At 41.4% G+C, this 27,898-nt stretch overlaps 2 protein-coding genes across 3 annotated transcripts in view; both read left to right on the top strand.

Annotated features, from left to right (window-relative positions):
- PIGR (polymeric immunoglobulin receptor) lies at window positions 1-27,148 on the top strand. Of its 2 annotated transcripts, none has more exons than XM_083745492.1 (11): window positions 1-205; window positions 16,017-16,120; window positions 17,583-17,921; window positions 18,367-18,696; window positions 19,616-19,939; window positions 21,835-22,149; window positions 22,910-23,045; window positions 23,695-23,813; window positions 24,646-24,774; window positions 24,930-24,985; window positions 25,928-27,148. In XM_083745492.1, exons 2-11 carry the CDS (start codon window positions 16,063-16,065, stop codon window positions 26,015-26,017), a joined length of 1,896 nt encoding a protein of 631 aa, XP_083601618.1. In that variant the 5' UTR covers window positions 1-205; window positions 16,017-16,062; the 3' UTR covers window positions 26,018-27,148. The 2 variants fall into 2 exon arrangements, with proteins under 2 accessions (XP_083601618.1, XP_083601619.1); XM_083745493.1 differs by lacking the exon at window positions 1-205 and adding an exon at window positions 12,983-13,078.
- LOC310847616 (polymeric immunoglobulin receptor-like) overlaps window positions 1-27,898 on the top strand; it is a 159,451-nt gene that overhangs the window by 20,991 nt on the left and 110,562 nt on the right. The window lies entirely within an intron of this gene.

The following is a 27,898-nucleotide window of genomic DNA, read 5'->3' on the forward strand; positions in this document are numbered from 1 at the left end:
GGGCTGGAGTTAAGAGGAGGTCTTATGACACTTTCACTTTTGTAAATCCAGTGTTGTGCCAGCTGTACTTAGGAAGCCCAGGGACAAACAACCATAAAGAGTGAAGTGACTCAAGGGCCAGTTTTTTGACATAGTAGGAGGATAGAACAGAAGAGAAAAGGTGCATTTTGCACCAGTGGTCTGCTCTGCACAACTAATCCAGAATGTGAGTAATGCTTCTTTACTATTCTCTAGAAGTGTGAAATTATATTGCTGCATTTGTAACAACAACAGAACAACAATGAATTTTAAAAATGATCCCCCCCCTCCAACAGATTTCCAGGCTCTGAGACATTAGCCTTCATATTTAGAGGGTCAATCTGTAGAGGTACCAAGGAAAATTAGGACTGCTCCAGAGATGCTTACCACAGTTACTTTGAACATTTTGTTCAGGAGTCATTCCAAATCATGCAATTTATCAATTTATGTGGAGGCTATTTTAATCACTAGGCGGCAGACACATTTTATATAAATACTTTGATAAGTCTTAACCATGTTTACCTGAGGTAAGTCCCCTTGATAGCCTGCTTATGAATTCAGGCTAGCTGTATATTCTTAAATGGGTACTAAAGAATGGAGGCCTTGTTTGGTAAATAGAGATATTTATGGAAACCATATGGATCCATTTTTTGTTAATTATTTTGGCATTGTGTGTGTGTGAAGGGGCTGAAAACACCACTCAGAAGCTGCCACTGAGTGACACTTGAAGGGGGCTCTGCTGTTGCCCCAAAGTTAGAACTTAGAGCATCAGTTGGTGATTGTGGCAGGAAGGGAGCAGGCAATGCATGAGGCTGCATTATGCAGACATTGTTCCTAAAGAGTAGCTGGCAGAGCTACCAGGATGAGGCACAAGGCACAAAAGCACCTGCACATCAAACCAATCAGGTTTGTGCTGCTCGTAGGAGCTGCCCACTTACATAAAGTCCCCATGTACCATCTCACCCAACACAAGGCTGATGCGATGGGCTGGGTGAAAGCCCAGTTGAGCACAACAGTGCTTTTGGAATCCATCAGAAATTCCTTCCCCTGCTCAGTAGGAACCTCCAAATTCACCTCAAATTCTGCCATAGATGGAGTTCAACGACAGTCTAAGGATGTGCGAAATTCGCCTGAGGACTTGCATTAGTCATCAACATTATTTTTGCTACCCTTGAAATTTCTGAGATACTTTGCCAGTTCCGGAATCTTCAAATTCACCTCGAAATGTTGCTCAAGTTGAAACTCAGTAACAACTCTGGGTGAGATAAGCAACCAAAGGAGCATCTGGTTCTCCTTTTTGTTGTGAAGCGAGATCATCTCCATCTATCTAATCTGAATGATAATGGTCACAAGCAGAACATAAAGTGTGTTGCAGAAAGGTGCTTGGCTGAAGGTGCACCATTCAGTAAGTCAAGTCAAAACATAGATCAGGGCCACAGTCGTAGAATCATAGAATCCAATGCCCGCAATGCAGGAATATTTTGCCCTACTTGGGGCTTGAACCTATGACCGTGGGATTAAGTGTCTCATGCTTTACTGACAGCCAATGTAACTTGGAGGGGTGGGGATCAGCTGGACCCAAAACAAGTGAATCACTTAATCCCTTAGCATAAGGTAAACCTACCCACCAAGTCATCATAAAGGAGTTTTTGTTAGACACAATTTCCCCAACATGCTGTAGTAATGTATGGCAGAACTGATGTCCTGACAGAAGAAGGGGGAAACTTTCCTATCACTGGATTGCAATTGAGGTCCACAAATTTCATTCAGAGAGCTGCCCTGACAAGTTGAGTTTTAGTGCCTTGGGGACAATATCTGGAAGGTATAGTGTATTACTAACTTTGCTAAACTTTAAATAGACTAGGTCTGCTGTAGTTCTTTTTGCCCCCAAACCATCCATATATATATATATATATATATATATATATATATATATATATATATATTTGCTTTCGTAGATTTTCACGGGTACAGGAATGCAGGTTTTGGTGTCCTCGGGTGTCTTCCCGTGTAAAAGTTGGGGTGTCTTCCTCTCTGCCCAGAACATTGGAGGCTAGACACCACACCCCCTCTACAGTATTTATAGGAACTCAAACATTGAGATCCCGCTCTGTTCCAGTAACAAGAAGCCGAAAGCACCAGCCTGAAGATGACGAGTGAGACCTCGTCGAAACGTCGCCTAGACACCCCAACTTTTACACGGGAAGACACCCGAGGACACCAAAACCTGCATATATATATATATATATATATATAAAGTGGGATATCAAATTAATCTGCCTCCAGATTTACCGTACTTTTACAGAAGTTTGGAATGAGGGATTGGCAGGTCCTTGTGGAAGGCAGGGTGTTACATCTCAGAGCAAGGAGAGAAGATATGTTTTCCTGTGGAACCATTCCTAGTTTTCTCCTCTCTTCTAAAGTTTGAACTACTTCCTTTTACATCTTGGGGTGTGACAGAAGGCAATCAGTGTTTTAATGTTTGTGCAACAGGTTTTTAAAAATGTAAGTTGAGTGGTTAATGTACATAATAACCAGCCATTGTGTACATTTACCACCCAGCTTAAATAGTACCTAACATATATATCAAATTAGATACAAATAAATGAGACTATTATAAAGCAGCATTCATAAGGTCTGTCTCCCTTTATAAACCATATTTCATATTTTCTTCCACGTTTTTCCATTAATGTTTCTTTTTAAGGCCTAAGAAAGGTCTTAAGATAGAAGCGAAGTTAAGATGCAGGTGTGCAGTTCTCTGAATCATCTTTATTCCTTTTCTTGTGAAATTAACTTCACTTCTACCTTAAGAACTTTCAAGCACACTTCCAATTCTTCTAGATTAGTTCTTAAATCGGATAACTTGCCCATAAGTAGGTCATTGCAGCTGTATTATTAACTCAAAAACAGAGCCCACTGTATGATGGTCACTCTATTATTTTTTTCATAACTCTTAAGCAATTCTATGCTCACTTTTGACTCCTATCATGATTCAGAAACAAAAAGCATGACTGCATGCAAGTGATGAGCGGAGGGCACCTTATGGTAATGAGTGGTAATGAGTCTGGTTTGCGACTTGAGATTTTTAGTTCATTTTTGCAAAGCTTTATGGCACTTGCATCCAATAAATGCAATATACTTCCTGAATGGAGATAGCTCAGTTGGTGGAGCATAAGACACTTAATCTCAAGATCATGGGATTCATTTCTGCTAGTGTGCTTACACCATGCCAACCTCTCCACCTCCTCAACCCTCCCCATCTGCCTCCTGGTAAGTAGCAGTTATGCAAGCAAATGGAGGTCTGGTGAGCGGCAGCATTTACGTTAGCCCTTTTCAGACCTTCAATCTGTGTTTATTGGGCACACACAAGGAGGGGCAGAATATGAGCAGCAGGCATTTTTATTTGAAAGCTATTGAGTCTACATACATGCAATTGTAGGTTCAGATCTGCATGGAACAAGGGCTCTATGAGTTGTATGTGTATAGATTCTATTTCAGACATAACTGTTGAAAGTGTAGAGTTCAGCAGTGAGGACAGCATACAGAAATCCCATTTCTCCCCTCCTAGAGCTACAATCCCTGAAAAGAGGAATTGACTGTCAAACCACTCTGTCAAGTATAGCTCTGGGAGGGGAATAGGGAACTTCTAACAGCACCCAGCACACTTAAGAAGCTACAGCTCCCAGAATTCTTTTGTGGAAGCCGTGACTGTTTTAAAGTGGTATATTGTGGTACATTGCCTAACATTAGTTTTCCAATCTCAAGCCTGGCTGTGGCCCACTTCATTCCCCACAATGCTCAAATTCCGAAGAAAAAGAAGGGAGGGTTAGGGAAATGGCCAGTTTCTCATCCCAGCTCCACCCTCCAATTTTAACTTTCTAACAACAGTAACTGAGGGGGAGGGGAAGGAGGGAGGGAGGAAGAGGTGGTAATACAAAATAGTGCACCCAGCAAACCAGCATTTGAACAGTTAGTCTCTTACCAGCACATGTGCATAGAAAAAAGGCTCACAATGGTATGGGCCAACTTAATTTCTTTTTAAACACTTCATATGCATCAGAATTTTGAAGAATAACCATTTCATAATATGATTAAAGCTACTGTTATTAAATGAAGATTTAACAGTTATAGCTCAATATGCTAGTTATATATATACAGTAAAGCACGTTCAGGTGTACATGTAATTGGCATTTGGTTATATGTTAACAATATCTTTCACAATACTTCAATTTGACACTATTAATCTTATATGTATATACAGAGGTAGATAATAGTGCAGATAAGAGGTAGAAAACTGGGTGACTTTGCAGAAGTACTAAAACTGGAAATGTCTGCTTGTGGATAACGTGAAGAACATGTGAACAGGAAGTTATGCATTCCCCATGCATGCAGAGGAGATGCTTGAGTTTCCCTTTCACAAGGGAGAAGTGTGGAGAGTTCAAGCATATTCAGTAATGCTTGCTGCTTGCATAATTCACATAATACATGAAGCTTCACATAAACTTAGAATTGTAATTTTGATTCCAGGTCAGCTTGTACAGTGTACCTAAAACAACTTTGAAAAGGATAGTTAGCTGTATTGCTTCACTCCTATGAAATTCAGGTTTTGTCTGTATTTTCCCTTGATCAAACACTTTATCGGAATAACTCATCTGGGGTAGAATGGATATCCTTAACAGCCAGGACAATTTTGACAGAGATCAAATGAACTGTAGTTTCCAGTGGCGTAGCGTGGGGGGGTGCAAGGGGGCCGGCCGCACCAGGCGCAACATCTGGGGGTTAGGGTTAGGGGGCGCAAATCCACGGGTTAGGGGGCGCAAATCCACGGGTTAGGGGGCACAAATTACTTGCCTTGCCCCGGGTGCTGACAACCCACGCTACGCCACTGGTAGTTTCATAAGGAATGGTACATGGATTTTAAATCGTAGGAATGTATTGGGTTTGTGCTCGATGAACTGTGGAGATATTTAGTTTGATTGTGAGATTGGCAATGGAACCATAATTAATTGATGAATTAATCTTCAAATTTGTGGAATAACTTATTTACCGTATTTACTCAGTTCTAATGCTTACCTTTTTTGGCCAAACTACGTGGCGAAAATTAAGGTGCACATTAGATTCAATGGCACATTTCCCCAGCAAATACTTTTTTTGGTTTCAAGGTTCTGAAAATTGAAGTGTGCATTAGATTCGATGGTGCATTAGATTCAAGTAAATACTGTAGTTGTTTTAAAGATAAGGTGTTTTAAAAATCTGAATCTGTTTTTAGAAGGCTTTATGATCAGCCGAGATTCTCAGGGTCACGACTGTAAATGAGAAGTACTTTGTAACTTTCTACTTTATTAGTCTGTGATACTTTCAGTAATGAATTAGCAATGGCCTTTGGTCCACCTTTGTTCTAAAGCGTATCTTACAGGGGTTTAATTTTGCAACAGCCAAGCCTTTTGAAACCATCCATTTTCACAGTCACTTTCAATAACAGAAATCAGGACCATTATCCAAGCAATTCCCCATTGTTCAGAGTGAAGGTGGTTGCCCGGTCTAAACAATTATTTTCTCCTATGCTTTTGTGAATTGTGGTTTGAGGGTGTCTCTTGCTAGTTCACTGCTTCTTTTTTTATAGTCAAGACTTTTTGTGCTTTTTTGTGACTTTGTATTTTTTAAAAAATTTCTATACAGCTTTATATTTTTAATAAAAATCTCAAAGCAGTCTACAGCATATTAAATCAATAAATCAATACAATAATAGCCGGATGATGTTTGTATTTCATTTCCCCCTAAACTGCCTGGTGAATATTAACTAATTGTGTGCTGGGAAATAAGAGTTTATAGAAACTGTTTAGCTCCGACTGTGAATGGTTAGGGTATAGTGGAGGCAGTGATTAAAAACTGCCATGGAAAGGCTGATGGAAGCCTTTCCATGTGGTGGCCGTAATGGGTGAATCACCATATAATACAGGTCTGGGTTTAGTGCTGGATTTTGATCTTTGCAGCTGGGTTTCAATAATCAACAAGCTGTTATAGTTCTGTTATCAGGTTGATGATGATTGTTATGATTATTATTATTTTGCAACCCACAGTGGAAAAGATAGGAAATAGCCATTAGGTGGTTGTGGTAAAGAATGTTACCTTATCTCTTTCCTGGCTTCTAATACAAACATATATATTGTTACCAAAGTTGAGTGTTTTCCCCCTTTCCCCGCCAAGCAGTGGCAAGACCCTATGGGGTTCCTGGGACTCACCCAGGGTCTGTGGTCATTTGAAGAATTGAGACACCATGGAGACTGTCATAGCTTTGAGAAATATGATTTATTCACCTATTTACACCTTCAGTCTGCATGGAGGGAGTCCAGATCTTACAGCATGGTCCTTTCAAGAGGGGCTTGTCCAAGGCATCTTTCCCAGCCAGCTCTGCAGTCAGCCTGCTAAAGATGGATCCTCCTTCCTCCTTCCTCCTCCCAGCAACCCTTGCTCAAAACTTCTCTTTTCTTGTCACCACAAACACACAGTTACCTTCCAGTCTGTTTGCACCTCAGGGAATGGGGGAAGGATTGTTCTCTTGCATGCCAATGACCCTCTATTGTACCTTAATGGCCCTAGCTTAGCCAGGTTGCTTTGCACAGGCTAGCCCAGGAATTTCTCTGCAGCTTATATTTCTCCCTTCACATCCCAAATAATCAAAATCCTAGCATTTAATAATTTCTAGGGTTTAAGGGGTCCCTCCGTCTATAACAATATACATACAAACATACATACATACGTATCTGAAAAAGCATCTCCACCCCCATCGGTCAGCCCTGAGGTCCTCTTCTGAGGGTCTTCTGCTGGTTCCCGCAAGAAATGAAGTTACAGGGAACCAGGCAGAGGGCCTTCTTGATAGTGGCAGCCTCCCTGTGGAACATCCTCCTTTCAGATATCAAGGAAATAAACAACTATCTGACTTTTAAAAGACATCTGAAGGCAGCCCTGTATCAAGAAGTTTTTAATGTTTGATTGTTTTAAGTCTGTTTCAATGTGAGCTGCCCAGAGTGGCTGGGGAAACCCAGCCAGATGGGCAGGGTATGTATGTGTGTATGTATATGTGTATGTATGTATGTATGTATGTATGTATGTATGCATGTATAAATATATATAGAGGGAGACATATATACACATGACACATCAGAAGTGTGAATATGACTGCAACCTTTGTCACCACAGCAAACATGGAGATTGCATTCCCTAGATGTGGCTTTAGCAGAGCTACATACCAGGAGAAGGACAGTTTACACAGAGTCTTAGAATCAAACATAAGTCTGAGAATCTAATCCAGGAGCCTTACTAGGTCTTTAAACAATTTAGGACACAGGCCCATAAGTGATTTTCTCAAAACATTGCATATGTGAATGTAAATTACGAGAGGCAAATTTGGCTGACTTTCAAGGTGCAAATTATAAAAGTTACACACCCACCTACACACCAATGTTCCTGAGACTGTGGCTTGGGTGTGTTCCTGGATTCTTGGGAATTTCAGGTAGAAGCAGCAGTCAGGAATGCATTCTACCAGCCATGGCCCTATCTAGAGCAATCAGACCTTACCACAGTTATCCAAGCATTAGTGAATCTCAGACTCAGCTATACAGCTGAAAATAAAACATTTTGAATGTGTTATAAAGTGCAATACAGTGGTACCTCGGGTTAAGTACTTAATTCGTACCGGAGGTCCGTTCTTAACCTGAAACTGTTCTTAACCTGAGGTACCACTTTAGCTAATGTGGCCTCCTTCTGCTGCCGTGCTGCCGGAGCACGATTTCTGTTCTCATCCTGAAGCAAAGTTCTTAACCAGGTTATCTTAGGGACTGGTTGCCCCTGTATCAACTGGTCCCTGCCTTAAGATGTACTTCACAGACCCTGTTGAGATCATAGAATCGTAGACTTGGAAGGGGCTCTGACTCCCTGCAATGCAGGAATATGCAGCTGTCCTGTACGGGGATCAAACCTGCGTTATCAGCACCATGTTCTGACCAACTGAGCTATCCACCTGCAAATACAATCATATTAGCTGTTTAAATGATGAGAAAGGGATGTTTTTTTTTTTTTTAAATTGAACTAATCCTTTAAACTTCGATGATATTTTACTGAACTTACGTTGCATCCGTTTCATCCCTTTTGCACAAGCTGCCTGAAGAGGGCTTTTCTCTACAAGGCAGCACAGAAACCTTTTCAATAAAACACACATACTACCAGGAAGTGGCAGTCAGCTGTTTCGATTACAGAGTCCCTGGCAAAGGGTACGGGGGGGGGGGGATCAACTTCAATCAATGCCCAAGGCAAACAAAGCATAAAAGGACATATTGTGACCGATCATAACCACTCTTATGGGCATTAAACAAGAATGTTCTAGAATGTTTGTCCCAGGAGTGATGCTATTTCTTTGACCCACATGCTAGATTTCCACAGCAAACGAGGAGGGCAAGATTAGACTCTATTCTTCATATATAATTGGGACTGATAAGATCAGGGGTCGGCAAGGTTTACCTCGCCTGGGCCGGTTCACTCCCGCAGAGATTGCTCCGTGGGCTGGATTGCGTCTTCGCAGATGCGATTTTCAGCATCTGAGCAGATGCGATTTCTGGCAACTGTGCAGACATGATTTCCGGCGACGATTTAGCGCGGTGCATGGGAACTCACCAAGCAGGCGGCTCGGTTCAGGGGTGGCTCATGGGCCATTTAAATGACCCCTCTGGGCTGCTTGTGGCCCATGGGCTGCAGGTTGCCGACCCCTGGATAAGATGATGCTATCTTCTATAATAAAGCACACATTGTGGTGTGGGATTACTCTAAGACAGAGCTTTCCAAACTGTGTGTCATGGCATGTTAGTGTGTCAGCTGCAGTGCATAGGTGTGTTGTGCAAACACTCCCTGCACTCCTCCCGGGGCTGGAAAGGGGTTACTTTAAGCTCCGGTTTGCTAATCAAACTGAATTACTGTGTCGCGAAATGGTGCATATCTAAAAAGTGTGTCACCAACATTAAAAGTCTGGAAAGCTCTGTTCTAAGATCTCCAGCAAATCATAGTTCACAGCACCTTCATAGAAATAGATAGATTAGATAGTATATAATACAAAATTTTATATAAAATTAATAATTGTTGATACATTTAATATGAGTTAGACTCCCCCTTTGAAGGAAATAAGTCACTAATGAAGTGACAGTAATAAGTGTTTTAAAAATACTCTAAACCACTATGCAGTCAATCTGTGAGAGAAGAGAAATGCAAATATAGCTGTCTGTCTGTTCAGGATAAAGCTTGTACCACAACTTCTCGCTTCCTGATATGCACCAGTGATTTAAATCTGCTAGTCAAATTTTGTTTGTACTGGCAGTCTCATTTTTTGCTACTGCCAGAAATGATGATGGATCTTGTGTTATACTTTGATTTATATTTTTCTTTTGATGTTTGAAGTCCTGTCACAATAAACCATTCTTTGCAATCCCAAGTACTAGAAATTTAAAGCAGAATTACAAAATGCACCATATTCTGCTATTTTTATTCCTACACACAGTGCTTTTCTTTCTGGGGGTACGCATACCCCTAAACATTTTGTGAATCTACGTTTGGCCTCATTGAGGCGCAGTATTGCAATATGGGTAGGAAAATGAGAGTACCCCTAAACTTTTTTTTTAAAGAAAAAAACACTGCCTACATGTGTGTGATGGGACGTGGGTGGCGCTGTGGGTAAAACCTCAGTGCCTAGGACTTGCTGATCGTATGGTCGGCGGTTCGAATCCCCACGGCGGGGTGAGCTCCCGTTGCTCAGTCCCAGCTCCTGCCCACCTAGCAGTTCGAAAGCACCCCTAAGTGCAAGTAGATAAATAGGTACCGCTTTATAGCGGGAAGGTAAACGGCGTTTCCGTGTGCAGCACTGGTGCTGGCTCGCCAGTTGCAGCTTCGTCACACTGGCCACGTGACCCGGAAGTGTCTTCGGACAGCACCGGCTCCCTCTTGAGCGAGATGAGCGCGCAACCCTAGAGTCGGTCACGACTGGCCCATATGGGCAGGGGTACCTTTACCTTTAGATGTGTGTGATAATGACTCAACACATTTATGTTGATTTTTAGTATATATTTCTTATTCCCTTGCAGAAACAAATGTTTTTTGAGATAAGTACCTTTAATAAAATGTTTGGTATGAGATACACCAAAATTTAAATCAATGGAAGTTTACTTTTACCGATAAGTCTTAAAATTTAGGCTATCAGTGAAAAGTCTCTGAGAATTCTCGCATTTACTGGTAAACCTCAAGGCCAAGCAAATGACTTTTATTAAATTTCGTTGCCTTTTCAGTTTACCATGGTATGCTGGACAGCGTTCTGCATAAGCATTGTGACACAAACATTTCTGTACATTAAAGAAAACTACTTCATTTCCCTTCAGTAAATAACTCAATTTTATTCACATTTCAGTGATTTAGACTGTTTTGCTTGTCCCTCTGCACTGATTGTCTGGGCTAGTGTGACAGTGCAGAAAATTCTGAACAGTACAGCTACCCAGAGAACCAAGTCACCAATGACTGCAGTTCAATTTTTGTGAGGAAAAGGAACATTGTTGGTTTGATCAGGACTAAAACCTGACATAACCTCTAGGTTGGGGCCAGCATCAGGGGTTGGCAATGTCTGGCACCTGCCAATGCCTACATTAGGGCCCTCACTGCTGATTCCCAGAGCTCCCTGGTCTTGCTCTTCCTTTTCCTCTTTGTTGCCTGTCCTCTCACATGTCCTCTCTAAACATGCAGACAGCAAGGAGATTAAGAAGAATCAGCAACAGCCTCCACTTGCCTCTGCTTCTGGTGCTGAATGGGAGGATGAGCAAAAGGGCAGTGGCGACAGTGACAAGGAGGCAGGCCCACTCAGATATGAGGTGCCATTGAAGTATCTTGCACAAGCCCACACACACCCCAATCTGGAGCCAACACTGATGATGGAAACTGGAAACCAAGGGAATGGTAGGTGTAGGAGGATGAGGCTTGAGGACAAGGGCAGAGGGGAGAGGACCTTGCGGCAAGATGGACTGGTGAGAATAGTGTATCTGAAGAAATCCCTCTGTAGCAATGAGGGCCAAGAAGTAATTGGATGTGACATCATATAATCATAAAATTGTAGAGTTGGAAGTGCTGCTTGGGGTCATCTAGTCCAATTCCCTGCAATGTGGGAATCTCAACACAGTCCCCAATCCAATTAGAAACCATACCAGACCCTGCTTACCTTTGGATATTATGCTGGAAACAGAGAATGATATGTTCAAGTAAGAGGGCTTTTGTGAGAAAACCTCAACTGAGAAAATATTTCAAGCTTCCAGAGAACGAGAGGACCTTGGTTTAAAATATTCTAAAGCCAAGGCCATCTTGTTGGTTTTATACCAGCCTCTAGCTGGGAAGTGTTATAGAAGACAGAGGCTCAGAATCTGAAAGGACATTTTTTTTCATTGTCCAGGAGTTAATAAATAGCCTAAGACAAGTAGCCATTGAGCAACACCACAGCAAGAGGAAGAAAGAACAACAAGGCATCTTTTATGCAAAGGAGGAAATAAAATATTTTCACTGCTGGGAATTACCCCTTATAACAAAGTCCATCACCTGATGCCCAAGAGAATACATTCTTCAGGCTATTTGCACACTGCTTACTTGGCATTCACTATAGTCTCTGCCTGCATGAATGCTGCAAAACACCCCTTCCTGGCTGGTAAGATGACTTGGCTGCCATGACTACACGCGCGCCCCTGCACAATTGCACTCACACCTATGCCTCTTCCCATGCGATTGTTTTCAAGCCTTGAGGAAATACAGTAGATCAGAGCGAAGCTTCAGGCTGCCTCAGGCCATGCCTCAAATTCAGTGTGAAACACTTGCAGTGCAATCCTCTACACGTCTGCTCTCAGGGAAAGGAGGGGCAAGCAGAAATTAGTGGGTTTTCTTGGTTTGTTAAAAGCCTTATGGTGGAAGAGGAAAAAGCAAAGATTTTGGATGTACATTCCATGATGGGAGACTTTGCAGGAGGCTTAGTACCTTACAAGAACTAACGTACTTGCAAACTGAACATGAAGTTGAACTGGAATTGGGGTCAAGACTTGGAATGAAGTCATATGTTCAGGTACAGGTTCCAAGATAAACAGCTGATACCCATACCCTTAGCCTTCTGAGCCTTTGGTGTTGCCACTGATTTTGCTCCTGAATACATATATTGTGCAGCAGTAGAAGAGCTGTGTGAACCCACCCACCCACCCAAGGCCATTATGGGTGCCAAGGTGCGAAGGTGCCAAGGACTCACATGGGCCCCAGTAGCTATGGAGGAATTATAGAGGTGGGAGGGATCTTGCAGAACAGCTAGTCCAAACCACTGCTTGATGCAGAACATTCAGAGCTACATGAAGACTGCAGTCGTACTCTCCCAATGGCATACTCTCCCGATGGCAGTGTTACATTTGCTAGGATGGGGGGGGGGGAGTGCAGGTTGGGGCAACTCTGAATTGGTGGCAGCTTCCTGACTGTGGGAAGCTGCTGCCATCAACCCAGAACTTTCCCGACTTCGTGGCCACCTCACCCCATCCTTATTTCAGAGAGAAGCAACACCACCGCTGCTGAAATTTAGCCCCCTAAAATGCTGCTGATGACCCCATGAATGGCTGTCCATTCTGTGCTTGATAAGCTCTAGCGAGGAATAGCCAGCCAGCTCTGTAGGTAATAGATTCCATTGTCAAACACCTCTTACCATCAATAAGATTCTCCTCATGTTCAACCAAAATCTACCTCCCCCTAACTGAAGATCATTAGCTCTCATCTTGCCCCTGGGGCAAAGGAGAAAATTCAAGGCAAACGCTGCCCTCTAACCTTTGTGTTTCTGACTAAAGGAGAAGAGGTGTAAAGGTCAGATCAGCTGTAAACTTAGAATGTAAACTCTCAGGATTTTAAGGAGTGGTTTTTGGCAGCTCTTGAGGTGCCTAACATTTAGCCTTCTTTCTTCTTATGTCAGCACGTAACAGGGCAGCAAGGAGAGTGCCAGAAACACTATTTAGGGAAGCGAGAGGTAGGTGGCAAAGACCAGTCTTTGGGAGAGTACTGTGTTTGTAAATGTATGTATCACCCTATTAAAATTGGATGTGGGTGGAAGAAATCGTCACCCTTTTGGTCCGATCCCTGAAAGGTAGAGAGACAGCAAATGCCTACTGGAGGGATTATTCCCAAATTGGGGTCTAATTTGTCATTGATTCAGATTTCTAGCAATCAAAAGTTGGAACCCTTTGAAAAAGGGAACTGGGTCCCATGTTTTGGTTAAGTCCGTTGCCAAACTTTATCGTATCTACTTGATTAACCAATTTCTATTTAGACTGCCTTGGCTGTGTGTCTCTATGTTGTTCAGCCCTTTTTATTTCTGAATAAATATTTGCAGGAAATTTAAGACAATGTGATGGGCAAGAAGATAGAGACAGGACAGAATGCTGTTCTGCAAGCTGCCTTGATTGTAAGCTCTACTAAATGTAGGCATTAGAAATATTGAACAAACACTCTGTGTTAGAAAAACTCTGCAGGAATATTGTGAGTGAATGAGGGCTAAGAGAGCGGTACTGGTTAAACGCTGCTGCCACACACACACACATTCACACACAACAATTTCCACCATCACAATCCTCTGCTCGAGTGGAACAGGATAGAACAGCAAGGGATGTAAGGAAGCAAACATTGAAGGTGACTCAAGATGGAACATGCAACTTAATTCTGAGCAGAAATCAACAGATGACAGAGCTGCTAAGTTTGGTGGCTCCAAAAACTTCAACATCGTGAGATTTTAAATGTTGTCTTCTCAGTTTCCAGTCTTTACACCATCTGCATCAGGAGTGGTGATGGGCAGGATGAGGGCCAATAATCTGAAGCTGAATTTGGGAAAGGGTTGTAGCACAGTAGTAGAACATTTTCCTTGTTTGCAGAAGGTCCCAGGTTCAATCTTCAGCATCTCCAGGTGGGGCTGGGAGGACTATTTACCATATATCTGGAGAGCTGCTGCCAGGCAATGTAGACAATACATGAACTCAATGTAAGGCAGCTTCTTATGTTCCTAATCCTGACAAAATGGAGATGATGTGGGTCAGTAGTTCCTGAGCAGCTTGGATCTCAAGTGCTTGAAGGAGCACCTCCCAAACCAGACTTTGCCAGCAGTGGAAGAGACCCTGTTCGTGGTTCAGGAAATGGTGGCAGTGAGGAGGACAGTCACACAATATGGAATTCCCCATGGCAGCACCACACCTATGGAACTTCCTTCTGGGTGAAATCAGGCTGTCTCCTCACTTTGAAAATGCACTTGTTTATCCAGCTATGATTCGAGTTTGGGAGGTATTGCCTGTTGCTGTTTTATTGCGGGGGGGGGGGGGGGGGGGCTGGTGAATGCTTTTAATGTGTTCTTTGACATCGTGTTATCTGCCTTGTGCTCCCTTTTGGGAAGGAAGGTGTGGCATGAAAATAACAACTAAATAAATAATTAACAACACACTTTTAAAAGCATTGATATATCCTCTTATTCATAACACCAGTTAGGAACAAGCATTATTATATTTTTTAAAAGCCCAATGAAATAAAAGCATGGGCTTTGGCTTAGGTCTGAAAGAGTCCCTGGCATTCAACAGCATCAGGCTGGAAGCATCCTTTTCTAGCTCAGTTATACATACTAGAACCCAGTATCCCACTTTGCACAACACACCAGGACAAACCGTGGAGTGGAACTTGCACACACTTTGCTTTTTTTTTGCTGCTGCACAATGCTAAACCAAATTTTGGCTTTACGGTGTTTTCTTGAACTGGGTCAAGTCTACAGCTCAAGACAGGGGATGAAAGAGCTTAATTTCAAGTCCCAGTTTGGATGACATACTAAGCTAAAACATGGCTTAGCTCAGTGTGACATGGCAGAGAAGGGGATGGGGGGGGGGAAGCAAAGTGAGCTCCTCTTTGGGAGCCTGCACATTCACACAGTCTCACTAAGCCCAGGTTTGGCTTAGCATGTTGTGTGAATGAGCTCAGTCTCTTGTTTTTCTTATTATGAACAGCTGCTAGAAGTCTCATGGCACTATAACTATATCATGCTTCCTGACTTTTATATATGTTTACTTGAAATGCAGTTTTGAATCATGAGAGTTTGAATAGAGCAAAAGAAGAGCAAAGACTTGGAGGGACAAAAGGGTATAGAGATAAGGTTTGGAGAGGTGACCCAGCAAAGAGTGGGGCAGACCACCCATAAAACTGCCGCTCCATGGCATGATGTGAGCATCGCTTCTGTTCTGATGACATATGTAGGCAAGAACATTGTCCCCTAGAAAAGTTTCAGTGTTGACGAAGATGATAATGGGGCCTCTAGATATACTGAGATATAACAATCCCTCCTTGCCTAGGGGTTCTTTCCACACATCCTGCTGGAATCAATAGCAAAAGTGCCATAGATTTTAATAGAAATAGATTAGGTCCTATTAAAACAGTGGCAAGAGTGTTTTCTGGTTTTCGGTGTATGTTGCCAGACACATCTGTACATTGTGACTGCCCTCTAGTGCATCATTTTAGAATTTCATCACACAATCAAATCTATGTAGTTCATAAATCCTTTGAACTTCTAAAAGTTATTTAAAACTTTCAAACTCTCTAACTTTTAATAAATGAACTGGTGAGTCAATTAGTATAGGTATTACTGTATGCAATGAATTTTGAGGTTGTTTCTTCGAGCTCATTGTTTCTCTTAGCTAAATAACAATGTTATGGGGAAATTATCTCAAATTCAAGCGATATTCACAATGCCAGGCTAAACATTGCTAATGATTCTTATTTTTTATGTTTTCACTTAAGATTCTATGGAGGATTATTTAGTTGATGTACTATTGAAGCCTGTTTAACACACACACACACACACACACACACACACACACACATATCCCTATCTTAGATGTTGCCTATTTACAGATGTAATTCTCTTTCTTTTTGAATTTCAGTTTGTATGAGAAACCTAGGATCTCAGGTTTAGGACCCTTGAGTAAAATGGCCATCCTGGCCTTCATCTTTTTGTTGGCCTTTGTCCAAGCTGAATCTGCAAGCCGTGAGTATTTAACCAACCACCGGGATATTAAGAACACAATTTATACATCTTCATAGGGCAGTAGCCCAAAACATTTGTACCCCTTGATATAGTTTAACCAACAGGCACTTGTGAAGAAACAAATACTTAAGTAATTATCTTGCAAATCCCAGTACATATAAGCCCCATGAATCTTAATGGATGGATTTAAATTCATGGAACGTAAATATGCTTAACTTTGATTGGGATATGTTCCTGTATATTTTAGTGTTTGTTCCAGATGGTACTAAAATTAATTCTGCTTATTTTTAAAAAATTCTCATAACTTGGGTAAATCATATGTTGATGTTTCTAAAGTGTAAACTGCGAAGAAGTGGCCTCCCTCAGTAATATGTTGCTCAGCCTAAAAAGCAGTGGCAGGCTTTATAGATGGTTATTATATAGATGAAAGTGAGGTGCTGTAAAGGCATTTGATACTGTCCAGCTGCCCTTTCTGTTTGCAACACAACAAACCTTTAATGTTGGAAGAACTTTTAGAATGCAAGGTGTTTAATCAAATCCGAAATAAGAAATCTGTATAAATGGGATTATACCCCTAGCATTCAATTTAACCACTTTCCCTAAAGGGCTGCTTTCCCCCATACAAATCTGCAGAGATCCTGCGATCATAGACCCTTCTGTGCATGCCATCTCTCAGAAAGGTCTGGAGGATGGTGAGGAGAGCCTTCTCTGTAGTGGCTCCCTGTTTACGGAAGTCTCTCTCAACGAAGGCCTGCATGGCACCAACTTCAGCACCAGACAGACATGTCAGACCTTCCAAGGTTCCCTATTTTCCAGGGATAGTCCTGGATTTACAGAAGCCGTCCTAGTTTCTGCTTTGATCCCAGAATGTCCTGCTTTTCCTTAGGATGTCCCTATTTTCATCGGAGAAATGTTGGAGGGTATGGAGTTATCCAACCCCCGAGCCATCTGAAGACAGCCCTGTATAGGGAAGGTTTTTTTTAATGTTTAATATTTTCTTATGTTTTGATATATGTCAGAAGCTGCCTAGAGTAGCTGGGGCAACCCAGTCAGATGGGTGGGGTATAAATAGTAAAATTATTATTATGTAATAGGATGTACCTATTTTCATCAGAAAAATGTTGGCGGGTATGACATGCTTGCTTTCCCAAGCATTTGGGATGCACCAATATGGTACTGTAGCATTAAAACAGTTTTTAGTATGCTTACATCATTTATTATTACTTACAAAAACGCAGGATCCTCAACCTGTTTGGGGAGAAGCTACAGATATGCAACATATAAGGTGTCAGGGCAGGGCAGAATGGGATTTAAGTTTCATTGGTCAGCAGATCACACAATCTGCATATGGCAGGGGCTCAATCTTATTTAAGGCTTGTAGTTGACTCTCTCCATAATTTCAGCTTCTATTTTAGTGATGGAGTGGCAGCTAGTGATGTGAACTGTTTGTTTCCGTTTTCAGTTTTAACTTCAAGTCCCATATTTGGACCACGGCAGGTGACTGGGTTGCTTGGAGGCTCAGTGACTGTGAAATGCTTTTACCCTCCCACTAGTGTGAATAGACACAGCAGGAAGTACTGGTGCAAGGAATCAACACGGCAATGTTCAACCATCATTTCTAGCAATGGCTATGTTGCTAGAGAGTTCAAAGGCAGAGCCTTAATAACAGACTTTCCAGAGAATGGCATATTCACTATATTAATATCAGAGCTTAGAAGAGGAGACATGGGGATGTACAAATGTGGTGTTTCCCTAAATGACAATGGACTGTCTTTCAGAGTGAAGCTGGATGTTTCTGAAGGTAAATATATAATGCTACTTTATTTTCTGTCAGAAGCATGCTACAAATATCCAACTATCTATGGCTTATTGGAAGATGAGATTTTTAGTTTCCACTTTTTCCTGCTTCATCCTCTGCATAACTAAATAATCTTATTGTTTTATTGTTCTATTCTGGGACAAACAAATTCTGAATACATATGAGCTGTGGATGGGAATGTAAGTGAGTGGGAAGGAGGGTAACATTGTGGTAAATGTGTCACTTCTTGACATGAACAGTTGTAGATGGGGAGGGAGAAAGTCCTTGAAGTCTCCAACAGTTTAATTACTTTTTTGGGGGAGGGGGGAAGAAATGTAGGAAGTCATAAGATGTAGAACCATGGAGCAATACATAGTACAATGCAGAACAACGTGAGATTGTAGAATGGAGGATGGAGAATTGGTAAAGCTATGTCTCCTTACTATAGATTCAACAGTTCCGGATGAAGCTCAACTCATTTATGTTGAGCAGCATGGATCAGTGACTATGAACTGTGACTTGGGTGCTCAATATGCAAGTGCTCGGAAGTACCTGTGCAGGATGTCAAAGAATGATTGCTACACTGTTATTGACTCGTATGGAAAAATTGACCCAGCCTATGAAGGAAGAGTTTTGCTGACCTTTCTCGGGACTGCTGGATCATTCAGTATCTTTATGACCCAGTTAAAGAAGAAGGATTCAGGGTCATATCTCTGTGGAGCTGGGATCTATGGGGCAGGGGGAGAATCCAAGGAACTGGATATACATGTATATGAAGGTGGGTAATGGCTGGGAATTTTTGCAGTCCTAAATGCAAACAATGTGCCCTCTTAATCCTTGCCTATCATGTCTGATAAAATCTAGCAGGAGGGAATTGACTGGATGGCTCTCACTGGAGGGAATTGACAGTGGACAATGTCTCACTGTGGGAGGACGTTATGCCCACTGCCTTGAAGGAGGCCCCTCTTGAAGAGGTCCTCTCTGGATCCAGAGGTTTTAGAAAACTATGATCCAGTCTCTAATATTCCTTTACTGGGCAAGGTGATCGAGAAGGTAGTTGCCAGCTAGCTACGGGTATGTCTGGAAGAAGCAGATTATTTAGATACATTCCAGTCCAGTTTCAAACCCAGTTTCAGCACTGAAACAATGGGAAATGCGATCCTGTTGGTTTCCTTGACATCTCCGTGGCTTTTGATACCACTGTCTATGGTGTTCCTCTGGGGCAACTCAAGGAAGTGAGAAGTGTATTACAGTGGTTCTACTCCTATCTGCAGTAGTAGTACAGTACTAGGAGAATGTTTCTTAGCTCCATGGCTTTTGGGCTGTGGGATCCCACAAGGGTCCATTCTGTCTACTATATTACAACATCTCTATGAAACCATTCAGATCTATCATGTGGGGATTTGGAGCATGGTGTTATTAGTATGCTAAATGTCGTTAAACGTGGCTTCTGTAGTTGACCACTTTTTGTAATGTTTTATTTTGAAATCTTTAAGATAATATTTCAGTTTTCCGTTAATGATGTTGCTTTGAATATACACTTGATTTTATTCCATAATGTTTTATTCTATATTGTTTTATCTAATATTTTAATGTAAACTGCTTGAAGATTTCCCCCCCTTAAATACATAAAGGGGTAGAGAAATGAAATTAACAACAACAGCAACAATATAATTTCATGCCTTCTCTTTCTCCAGGGACTTTGGTGCCCAAAGGACAACCTGTAGCAAGAGGAGTCCAAGGTGGATCAGTATCTGTTGAATGCCATTATGATCCAAAAGAGAATTATACACGCAAACAGTGGTGCAAGTTAGAAAAAAACAGGTGCCTTCCATTAATAAATGACTTTGGGTATGTGATGGATTCCTATGAGGGAAGAATAGTGATGCATGATAACCCAAGTAATGGAACATTCACCATCCTGTTGAACCAACTGAATGAGAAGGATGCAGGGTTCTACTGGTGTGTAGTAGATGGAAAAGAGGAAAAAAGATCAGCAACAGAGTTGAAGATTGTAGAAGGTAACAGACCATGTTTCTTCTAATGTGCTTCTCAGCAGAATTATATGCCTCTTTTGTTCAGTGTTGCAGAGCCTAAGCTGATACAGCACAGCAGGATCAAATGGAATCAGTCCTAAATATTATACTTGTTTTTCAAAGGGACTTTGTTGCAGATAATGACAATAATCCAGACAGGAGCAAGCTGGATATGACATGAAATGCATTATCGCATAAAACATCCAGTCTTGTTTTTGGTTTGTAAAAAAGGGGCAATATTCACTGGGGGAGAGAGCAGGATTGGTTGAATGATAGGTAGGGTTTGGGAAGAAGAATGTAACTTCTTTCCTGAGACCCCAGTGAAAACACCCCTCCCCCATTTGCATTAGTGATAATGTGAACTTTCTTGTAGTGGAAATCCTACATAGAGTGTGGGAGGTGGGTAGATGGATAAATTGCAGTGGGTAGGTAGGTGGGATGGGTTAGACCGCCCTTCCCAACCCACTGGGGTTTTGATCCTTGTAGGATTATTCTCACAATGGTAGTTTACACTAAGAAAAAGTGCATATTAAATGTCTCATTTAATTCCCATTAATTTCAGTAAGAGAGACCAACTTAATTCTATCATTGAGATGAATGGGAATGAAAAGAGATTTACTCCTGCTAGATAATAGCCAGTTCTTTAAAATCACAGCAAATAGTTTCAGACAAACTCATTTGTGGATCTGGCTGTCTACACGTCCTTATTAGGGCACATTCAGAATAGCAATTCTTTGCAGAATCTGCTAAAGAAAATAAGGCAAGGATATGCTACAATTTTGAAATTTAATCACTAACTCTACTTCCTGGTTTTATTGTTGCTGTTTACCTCCTTGAAGGACTGCTCTGATAACTGCTTGTCCAGAACTGCCATTGTTGTACTCCTCTTCTACATCTTTCTTTTACAGGAAATGTGTACCCAGTGCAGCCATTCCACTAGATAGCTTGTTAATTTCATCTGCTAATTTCTTAAGAAGCTAAGATAGGCTGTCTACACACAAGGGCAAAGGAAGGGGGGTGCGGTGGGGGTCGGCCGCCCTGGGTGTTACTACTAAGGGTGTGTGTGTGACAAAATGCCAGGCGGCACTCTCCGCGGGGCCTGCAGCATGCCCGAGCTACGCGTCTCTCCTGGGAGTGACGTGGTGGCTTGGGCGCCCGCAGGCTCTGCGCTGCCTCAAATGGTCTGCCTGCCACCTCCCCCTCAGCTGTAGGGCAGCTAAGGGGGAGGTGGCAGGCAGCAGACTCTTTGGAGGCCCCGCAGAGCGTCCTGCCCCGGCTGGCCCCATCCCACGGTCGGCTAGCCCTGCCCCATGGTGCTCAATCAGCTTGCTCCGCCACTGTCTATACATCATATATTTGAAGCACATTAAAAGCACATTTCCCCCTGTGCAGAATACTTGTGACTGTAGTTTACCCCTTATAGAGCCACAATTCCCATTCCCACGATCCTATTTGGGGAGTGTGCATGCTTTGAAGGAACTTTAAAGGTATGGCTTATACATTGCCTTTGAGCCTAATAATCAGCTAGCAGGCCCTGCCACTTCATAGACCTATAAACCTAGGGTTGGAGGTTTCATTTCGATTCCTACTATGCCTTTTATCTTTCCGTTGAAAGGGAAAAACCCAAAGTACATTCTACTTGGGTTTTCTTCAGCAAATACTATCTATAATTGCCTAGTTCATGCATTCTGTTTGTCACATGACATATTTATCTGCTTAGGAAGGTCTGGTTTGGTCTGGTCCAGTTAGGGGTGTTTGGTGTGATATATTGTATACCAGCTATTTCATTTAATAATGCTAAAATTAGGCTCTCTGTCTTTGATTTAAAGTGATTTACTGATTGCCCATTTACTTCTAATGCTTTCCTGCTTTTGAAACAGGGAAACCCAATTTAGTAATAGATAATGAGATCAACGCTGTTGTCGGTGCCCCACTGAAACTATCATGCTCTTACACATGTGAATATGCTGATTATGAGAAGTATTGGTGTAAGTGGAAGAATACTGGATGTGAACCTCTCGTCTTATCCACCCAAAATGAAAACGGCTTGGTGGTTAACTGTGATGCAACCAATAGAATTTTGTCGCTGAACTTTGACCAAGTGTCACGAACAGATCAAGGGTGGTATTGGTGTGGAGTCAGACGCGGAGGTCACTATGCAGAAACAACTGCAATGCATCTGGAAGTGCAAGAAGGTGAGCTTCAGTTCTGATCAGAGGGACAACACAGTAGGTTTCATATCCTGTACTGTCCACATTTTAACAGGCCTATTATGGATTGCTTCCAAATCTTGACACATTATAATTAGTGAGCACTTCAAGAGCATCTAAAGATGTCCACTCTCAAGTTATGGAGCAGATTTATGCTTGTGGGTCTTTGCCTTTCACGGATGACATGATTTAGCTATGCTCCTAGTTTGCTAGAGTGCCATTATTCATTTTTAAACTACTCAGTTAAACAATTCAGAAGATACTTTTTCTATAATTTGATTCTGCAAGTAACACAGATTGGCAGCAATTAAACACAGGAGCATTTAAAGGCACTTCCACACAACAGATTATTGTGGATTACTGAGGCATGCATGCTCTTTTAGCCTCTGCATAGAGCCCTTCCCCTTCCTTTGCCAATAATTAATGTTAGTTTACAACAGCTTCCCATTTTGTCTAAAGCAGGAATCTATCATCTTAAACCATGGCTTGGTTTAATATCCTGGTTTAATATCTGTTTCTACGATAGTAAACCTTTTGTTTGGACAAAATGAGAAACTACAGTTAATTAAAGCCTTCTTGGTTTTATTGTGAATAATAGGGCAGGAATGAAGGGGGGGGGAGTCTGTGTGCAAGCAATAAGCCAAGATACAACCATTATCATAAGGTACTGACTATTTTATTTCTTTCCTGCTTTTTGTTTTCTTATATGTTGCTTGATACCAATTTCCCAAACATGCCTAAATAGTATTTCAAAACCCTAAAGAAGATTCCAGTGCCGACAAAGAACCCAGTGATATAATTCCTGAAGTCAACCCTAGAAGCAGGGGCCTTCCCTTAAATGAAGCTAAGGAGGCAACTGGAGTTGAGAGCCCCATAGACAGGTGAGCCACTGTAAAAGCCTTAAGGATGATATGTGAGTGCATTGTATAAGAAGAAACAAGAGGATCTAAAAGAAGAAGCAAGTCACATTTTGTTACTGAATTTATCAGATACATTTTGAGCAATCAGATAAACTGACAGTTGGCACTTGCTGAGGGCCAGGCCTGCTCCCCTTTGTGTAAAAATAGAGTCCAATTTGAAATACAAAGAGAACACACAGGGGAAGAGTGCAGAGCCAGTTGTTACCCTCTTCCTGTGATCTACCTCCCTGCAGCTTTTCTCCCCAGACATTTTTCTCCTTGTCGGAGAAAAGGGCTTCAGCTGAGGAATGAGAAGCAGAAGGGTAGGAGAAGGGTCCTCTATTTCTCACCTGCATGTCCCTTTGCTTTCAAAATTAGACCTCCCTCCCTCTTTCTGTGTGATTGGGGCTCTTCCATGTTGAAAAACTCATGGAGCTACCATAAGCATGTAAAGTTTGCTCCTAATACTAATAGATTCTGGGGATGTACCTGAAGTCTTTAAAATATTGTAAGAATATAAGTAACGCCATGTCAACAGAATATTTAGGCAAGTTTATCTGTTTCCTATAATTTGTATACACTGGCTATGCATTCTAAAGTTACTAAAGTGCCAATTCAACTTCTCTTTCAGCCATGAAGATAGCAAAAATTCCTCAGTTCTGGTCTCCACTTTAGTCCCCCTTGGAGTTGTGTTTCTGCTTCTTGTCGCAATTGGTATTGTTGTGAAGCGCAAGGTTTTCAAGCATTCAGGTGAATCTATACAAGTTCTAGGCTGTGTGGAATATAATTGTAAATTTATGTACTTTTTGTTATAATTTGAGTTATAATTTTAATTTTGTTATAATTTGAGCACTTGAATTATCACTTCCCAAACAATATATTGTGAACATTAGCAAGGTGAACTTCAGAAACATTTTCCTTGGGTTCATGTTGCCTTGGGATCTCTCTTTGTCTCTTAACTCCTGTTAGAAACAACTCACAGGCCATGAATGCCCAGATGCACTTGAAGGCTCATATACTCTATGAAGCTATACTGGCATCCTTTTGTCTTCTGGATCACGGTTAAGAATAAGAGTGTAATGGTCCTGGTATGAAGTATTCACATGGGTGGCACAGCAGCACAAGCACTAATTCTACCTGTTAGCCTGATGAGAGACCCACAAATATTTTCTCTGGCTCCAATCCTATGCTTGCTTTCTTTGTAGCTGCAATGAATGAAAAGGACCTTGCTTCAGAGTTTGAGATTGGTGGATATGTCTCAGTATTTTGGCTTCTCTCCATGTCTCATTTTCCCCCCAGTCTTAAGTTCGGTTATCCACATTTCTACATCGGTTTGCTTTTTTTTTTTAAAGTCCTCACGAAAATCCATCAGCATTTTTTTGCAAATTTCTCCTAATATGTATGTTTTTTATATGCAATTTTGCATAAAGTACACATTTTTTGCAAACCATTTTTTTCTGATATAATGCATTATTTTCACTAGTCTATGTATTTATATGCACAATTTACCAGAGTATTATGGATTTTTGTTCACATTATGTGGCTGAAGAACTGCATTACATTTCCCCTCTCCTTTCTACAGATTTGGTCTCAGTTGGAAGCTACAGGACAAACATCAGCATGACAGATTTTGAGAATGTGAGACAGTACGGAGCAAAGGACAATGTATGCATGGAAGATGCTAATGAGACCCAATTAGGGACCGTGGATGGTAAGACCCTTGTATAGCATTTACTCAAGCTAAAACTAGGTGCTAACGGGGAGAGACAATGCAATATAGTGATTCAGTTAAGAAAGTTGTGTTTTCATGGAAGAGCTTTCTATTATTTTCATGTTCAGCCCCTTAACATCTCTCATTCTTTACAGAGAATATAACCAGTGGCAGTCCTAAGGAGACTGGTAAAGCAAAGAAGACAAAGAGGGTAAGAGCAAGCTTGATTAGCAGGACTGTAATAGTTGCTTGGTAATCCCAGTTACGAAGCAGGGGGGGGGGAAACACCTCATTTTAAAAGCTTCTAGTGTTCTTTGCATGTTAGTTACTGTATTAAGCAAGGGCTTTGGGGGCAGTTCCACCTAAACTGTCACACTCCTCCTCTTCCTTTCAGAAGGATGCACAAACTGTCAGTTAGTTTAATTTGATATTTCTCTTCCTTTTCTTTTGTTGTCTGTTGATGTCTTTTGTTGTCAGATTAACTGTTGTTTAAATTTACGTCAAAACAAAAAAAATTCCTTCCAGTAGCACCTTAAAGACCAACTAAGTCAGTTCTTGGTATGAGCTTTCGTGTGCATGCACACTTCTTCAGATACGTATCTGAAGAAGTGTGCATGCACACGAAAGCTCATACCAAGAACTGACTTAGTTGGTCTTTAAGGTGCTACTGGAAGGAATTTTTTTTGTTTTGACTATGGCAGACTAACACGGCTACCTATCTGTAACTTAAATTTACGTGTCTGTTTGCTAGCCCCTTTGTGAACCATCATGGATGAAAAATGGTATAGACTGTTGCAGGCAGTAAACTAGTTAGATCAAACTAGCTGCCTTTATGTGTGCAGCACATGAAAGGGTGCCCCAGGGAATGCTGGGAATGCTGCTGGCCTCACCCCTGGATGGCCACACAATGGTATGGATGCCTGCACTAAAGGAGCAATGCGTGTGAGAATCTGTGTGCATGTGGGCTTCCATATTACTGATCATGCAGGGGTGCAATTCATATGAAAACCTACGCATGAGCAGCTGCTTCTTTGATGCAGACATCTAAGATATCTCTGAGTGCTTCACAAACTGGAGTTCTCTCTCAGGAAGTGGCCATTTTGTCACATGGACCAAATTAAAATAGTACTGGGGTTTCTGTTTGTTCTTTTAGGGCTCCACGGAGGAAATTGAGATGGCTTATACCACAGTCCTGCTGAATGAAGGCAACAAGACCCCTGCAAGAAGAGACCAGGAACAATAGAGCTTTGCAGATGGCTGAAGAGTTTGATTGCAAACGCTTTGGAAGACTGGTGGAAGCCAATTATGCAATAATGACTAAAGACAGCCTATGATTAGAATAAGTGAATAGCGAGCTATGCTGAGATGCTAAGATTTCCCCAAATTGTCTCAGTTTTGCCACATACTATACAATATTTCTTGATCAACATATACTCCTTTAAGGGTCAATAGTTTCATTTCAAAGTTATATAAATCAAATTAATAAAGTTTTGTGATTTAGGAGAAATGTACTGATGGTAAGAGCAGTTAAACAATGGAAGCAATTGCCTAGAGGGGTGGTGGGACTCTTCCCTCACTGGAAGTCCTGAAGCACAGTCTGGACAGTCAACTGTTGGAGGTGCTGTAGCTCTGGATTTCCTGGATGAAGCCTGGTGTTGAATTCGATCCTCTACAAATCTGTGCCTGATTGATTGATCTTCTTTCTCTCATCACATCAACATTTAAAGCACTATTATACCCCTTTAAAAGTTATGGAAACTGTATTTTGTTATGGGTGCTGACCTTGCAGAGCTGCATTTCCCAGCACCCTCAACAAACTGCATTTCCCATGAGTCTTCATGACTGTTCAAATAGTACAATGGTGCTTTAATTGTATGGTGTGGAAGCCCCCCACCCTTTTCCCACTTCACCACATTTTAGAGATTTTCATTTTATGCAATTTTATTGAGAAAATGTAAAACAAAACAAAATGAAGCAATAATCAGAAAAGCAATGAAGCTAGGATCACATAATCATGCAATCATGCAATCATGAATACAAGGAAAGGGATGGGGAGGTTGGGAGGACTATGATTCTGTACTTGATTATATCTGTGAAACGCTGAAACATTTAAAACTAATAGGTATTGATTTGGAAACTTTATACGAATGTTGTGTCCATCTGTATACGAAAACAACAGTTGCTGGACTCTGGATAATGAGAAAAATAATTGTTTAAAAATTAATTCAGTAAATGCAAAACATAAAAAGATTATTTTTTTGTTTGTGAGCCTGACTCTTTAATCTATAATCGTCTGGAATCAGTGACTTTATCATTATTTGTATGCAATGTTTTTGAGCAGTGTGTTCTGGCATAAAAATATCCTGAATGTGAATTTGGAAGTTGAGTTTGTTGCTGATTTTGAGAGAGAACCACATTGCCAAGATCTGGATATATGTATCCATTACTGGATGAAGTGTTTATATTTTACAACAGGGAGACATCCCTGAATAGCAAATGCAACATAGTTCTGTTGCACACTTGATAGAGGAAACTGGAGTCAAGTGTTGAGCATCTGGTAGCCACTCTTTCGTTCATCATTTTTGATCTGTGGCCATTTCAATAGGAACCAAATCACTGTCGGGGGGGGGGGGGGGAGGAAATAAGATTTGCTTTGGTAAGAATAAAAGGGGTTGGGGGTGCGGACAAGCACCTTTGTTTCAGGGGCATGCCAGTAGCATGATAGTTACAGATACAGAATGGCTCCCTTACTGTGCCTCATATATTACATAGTGACAGAGTTTAAACCTTTGGTCACACTGCAAGCCTATAGTACTATATCTATTTTGTGAAATTGGTCTTGTTCCCCTTCCTTCTACTTGGTTTATTTACACAAATGAGTCAAGTTGCACAACTAGATCTACAGGCTACATGTAAACATAATGAATAGGGTTCATCATCCCATGTGGACAAAGGATGCCAATCACAGCTGAAATATTCCTATGTGGTTGGCGCTAATGCATCTATTGACCAGAATTTTTATTGCTGCAAGGTAACTATAGGAGACCAGCACACTCTTTCTCAAATATCACACCAACGGTTTGTTTCTAGAAAAGCCATCAAATAAATCAAAATACATAATCAT

Source organism: Podarcis gaigeae (genome assembly GCF_964106915.1).
Source record: "Podarcis gaigeae genome assembly, chromosome: 6".
NCBI classification, from domain to species: Eukaryota; Metazoa; Chordata; class Lepidosauria; order Squamata; family Lacertidae; genus Podarcis; species Podarcis gaigeae.

What these genes read in the sequence shown, in the direction of transcription:
- PIGR (XM_083745492.1), top strand. Translation starts at nt 16,063, where the DNA reads ATGGCCATCCTGGCCTTCATCTTTTTGTTGGCCTTTGTCCAAGCTGAA. An exon ending in CCAAGCTGAATCTGCAAGCC is followed by an intron (nt 16,121 to 17,582) that starts GTGAGTATTTAA and finishes TTCCGTTTTCAG; the next exon opens with TTTTAACTTCAAGTCCCATA. An exon ending in GGATATACATGTATATGAAG is followed by an intron (nt 18,697 to 19,615) that starts GTGGGTAATGGC and finishes CTCTTTCTCCAG; the next exon opens with GGACTTTGGTGCCCAAAGGA.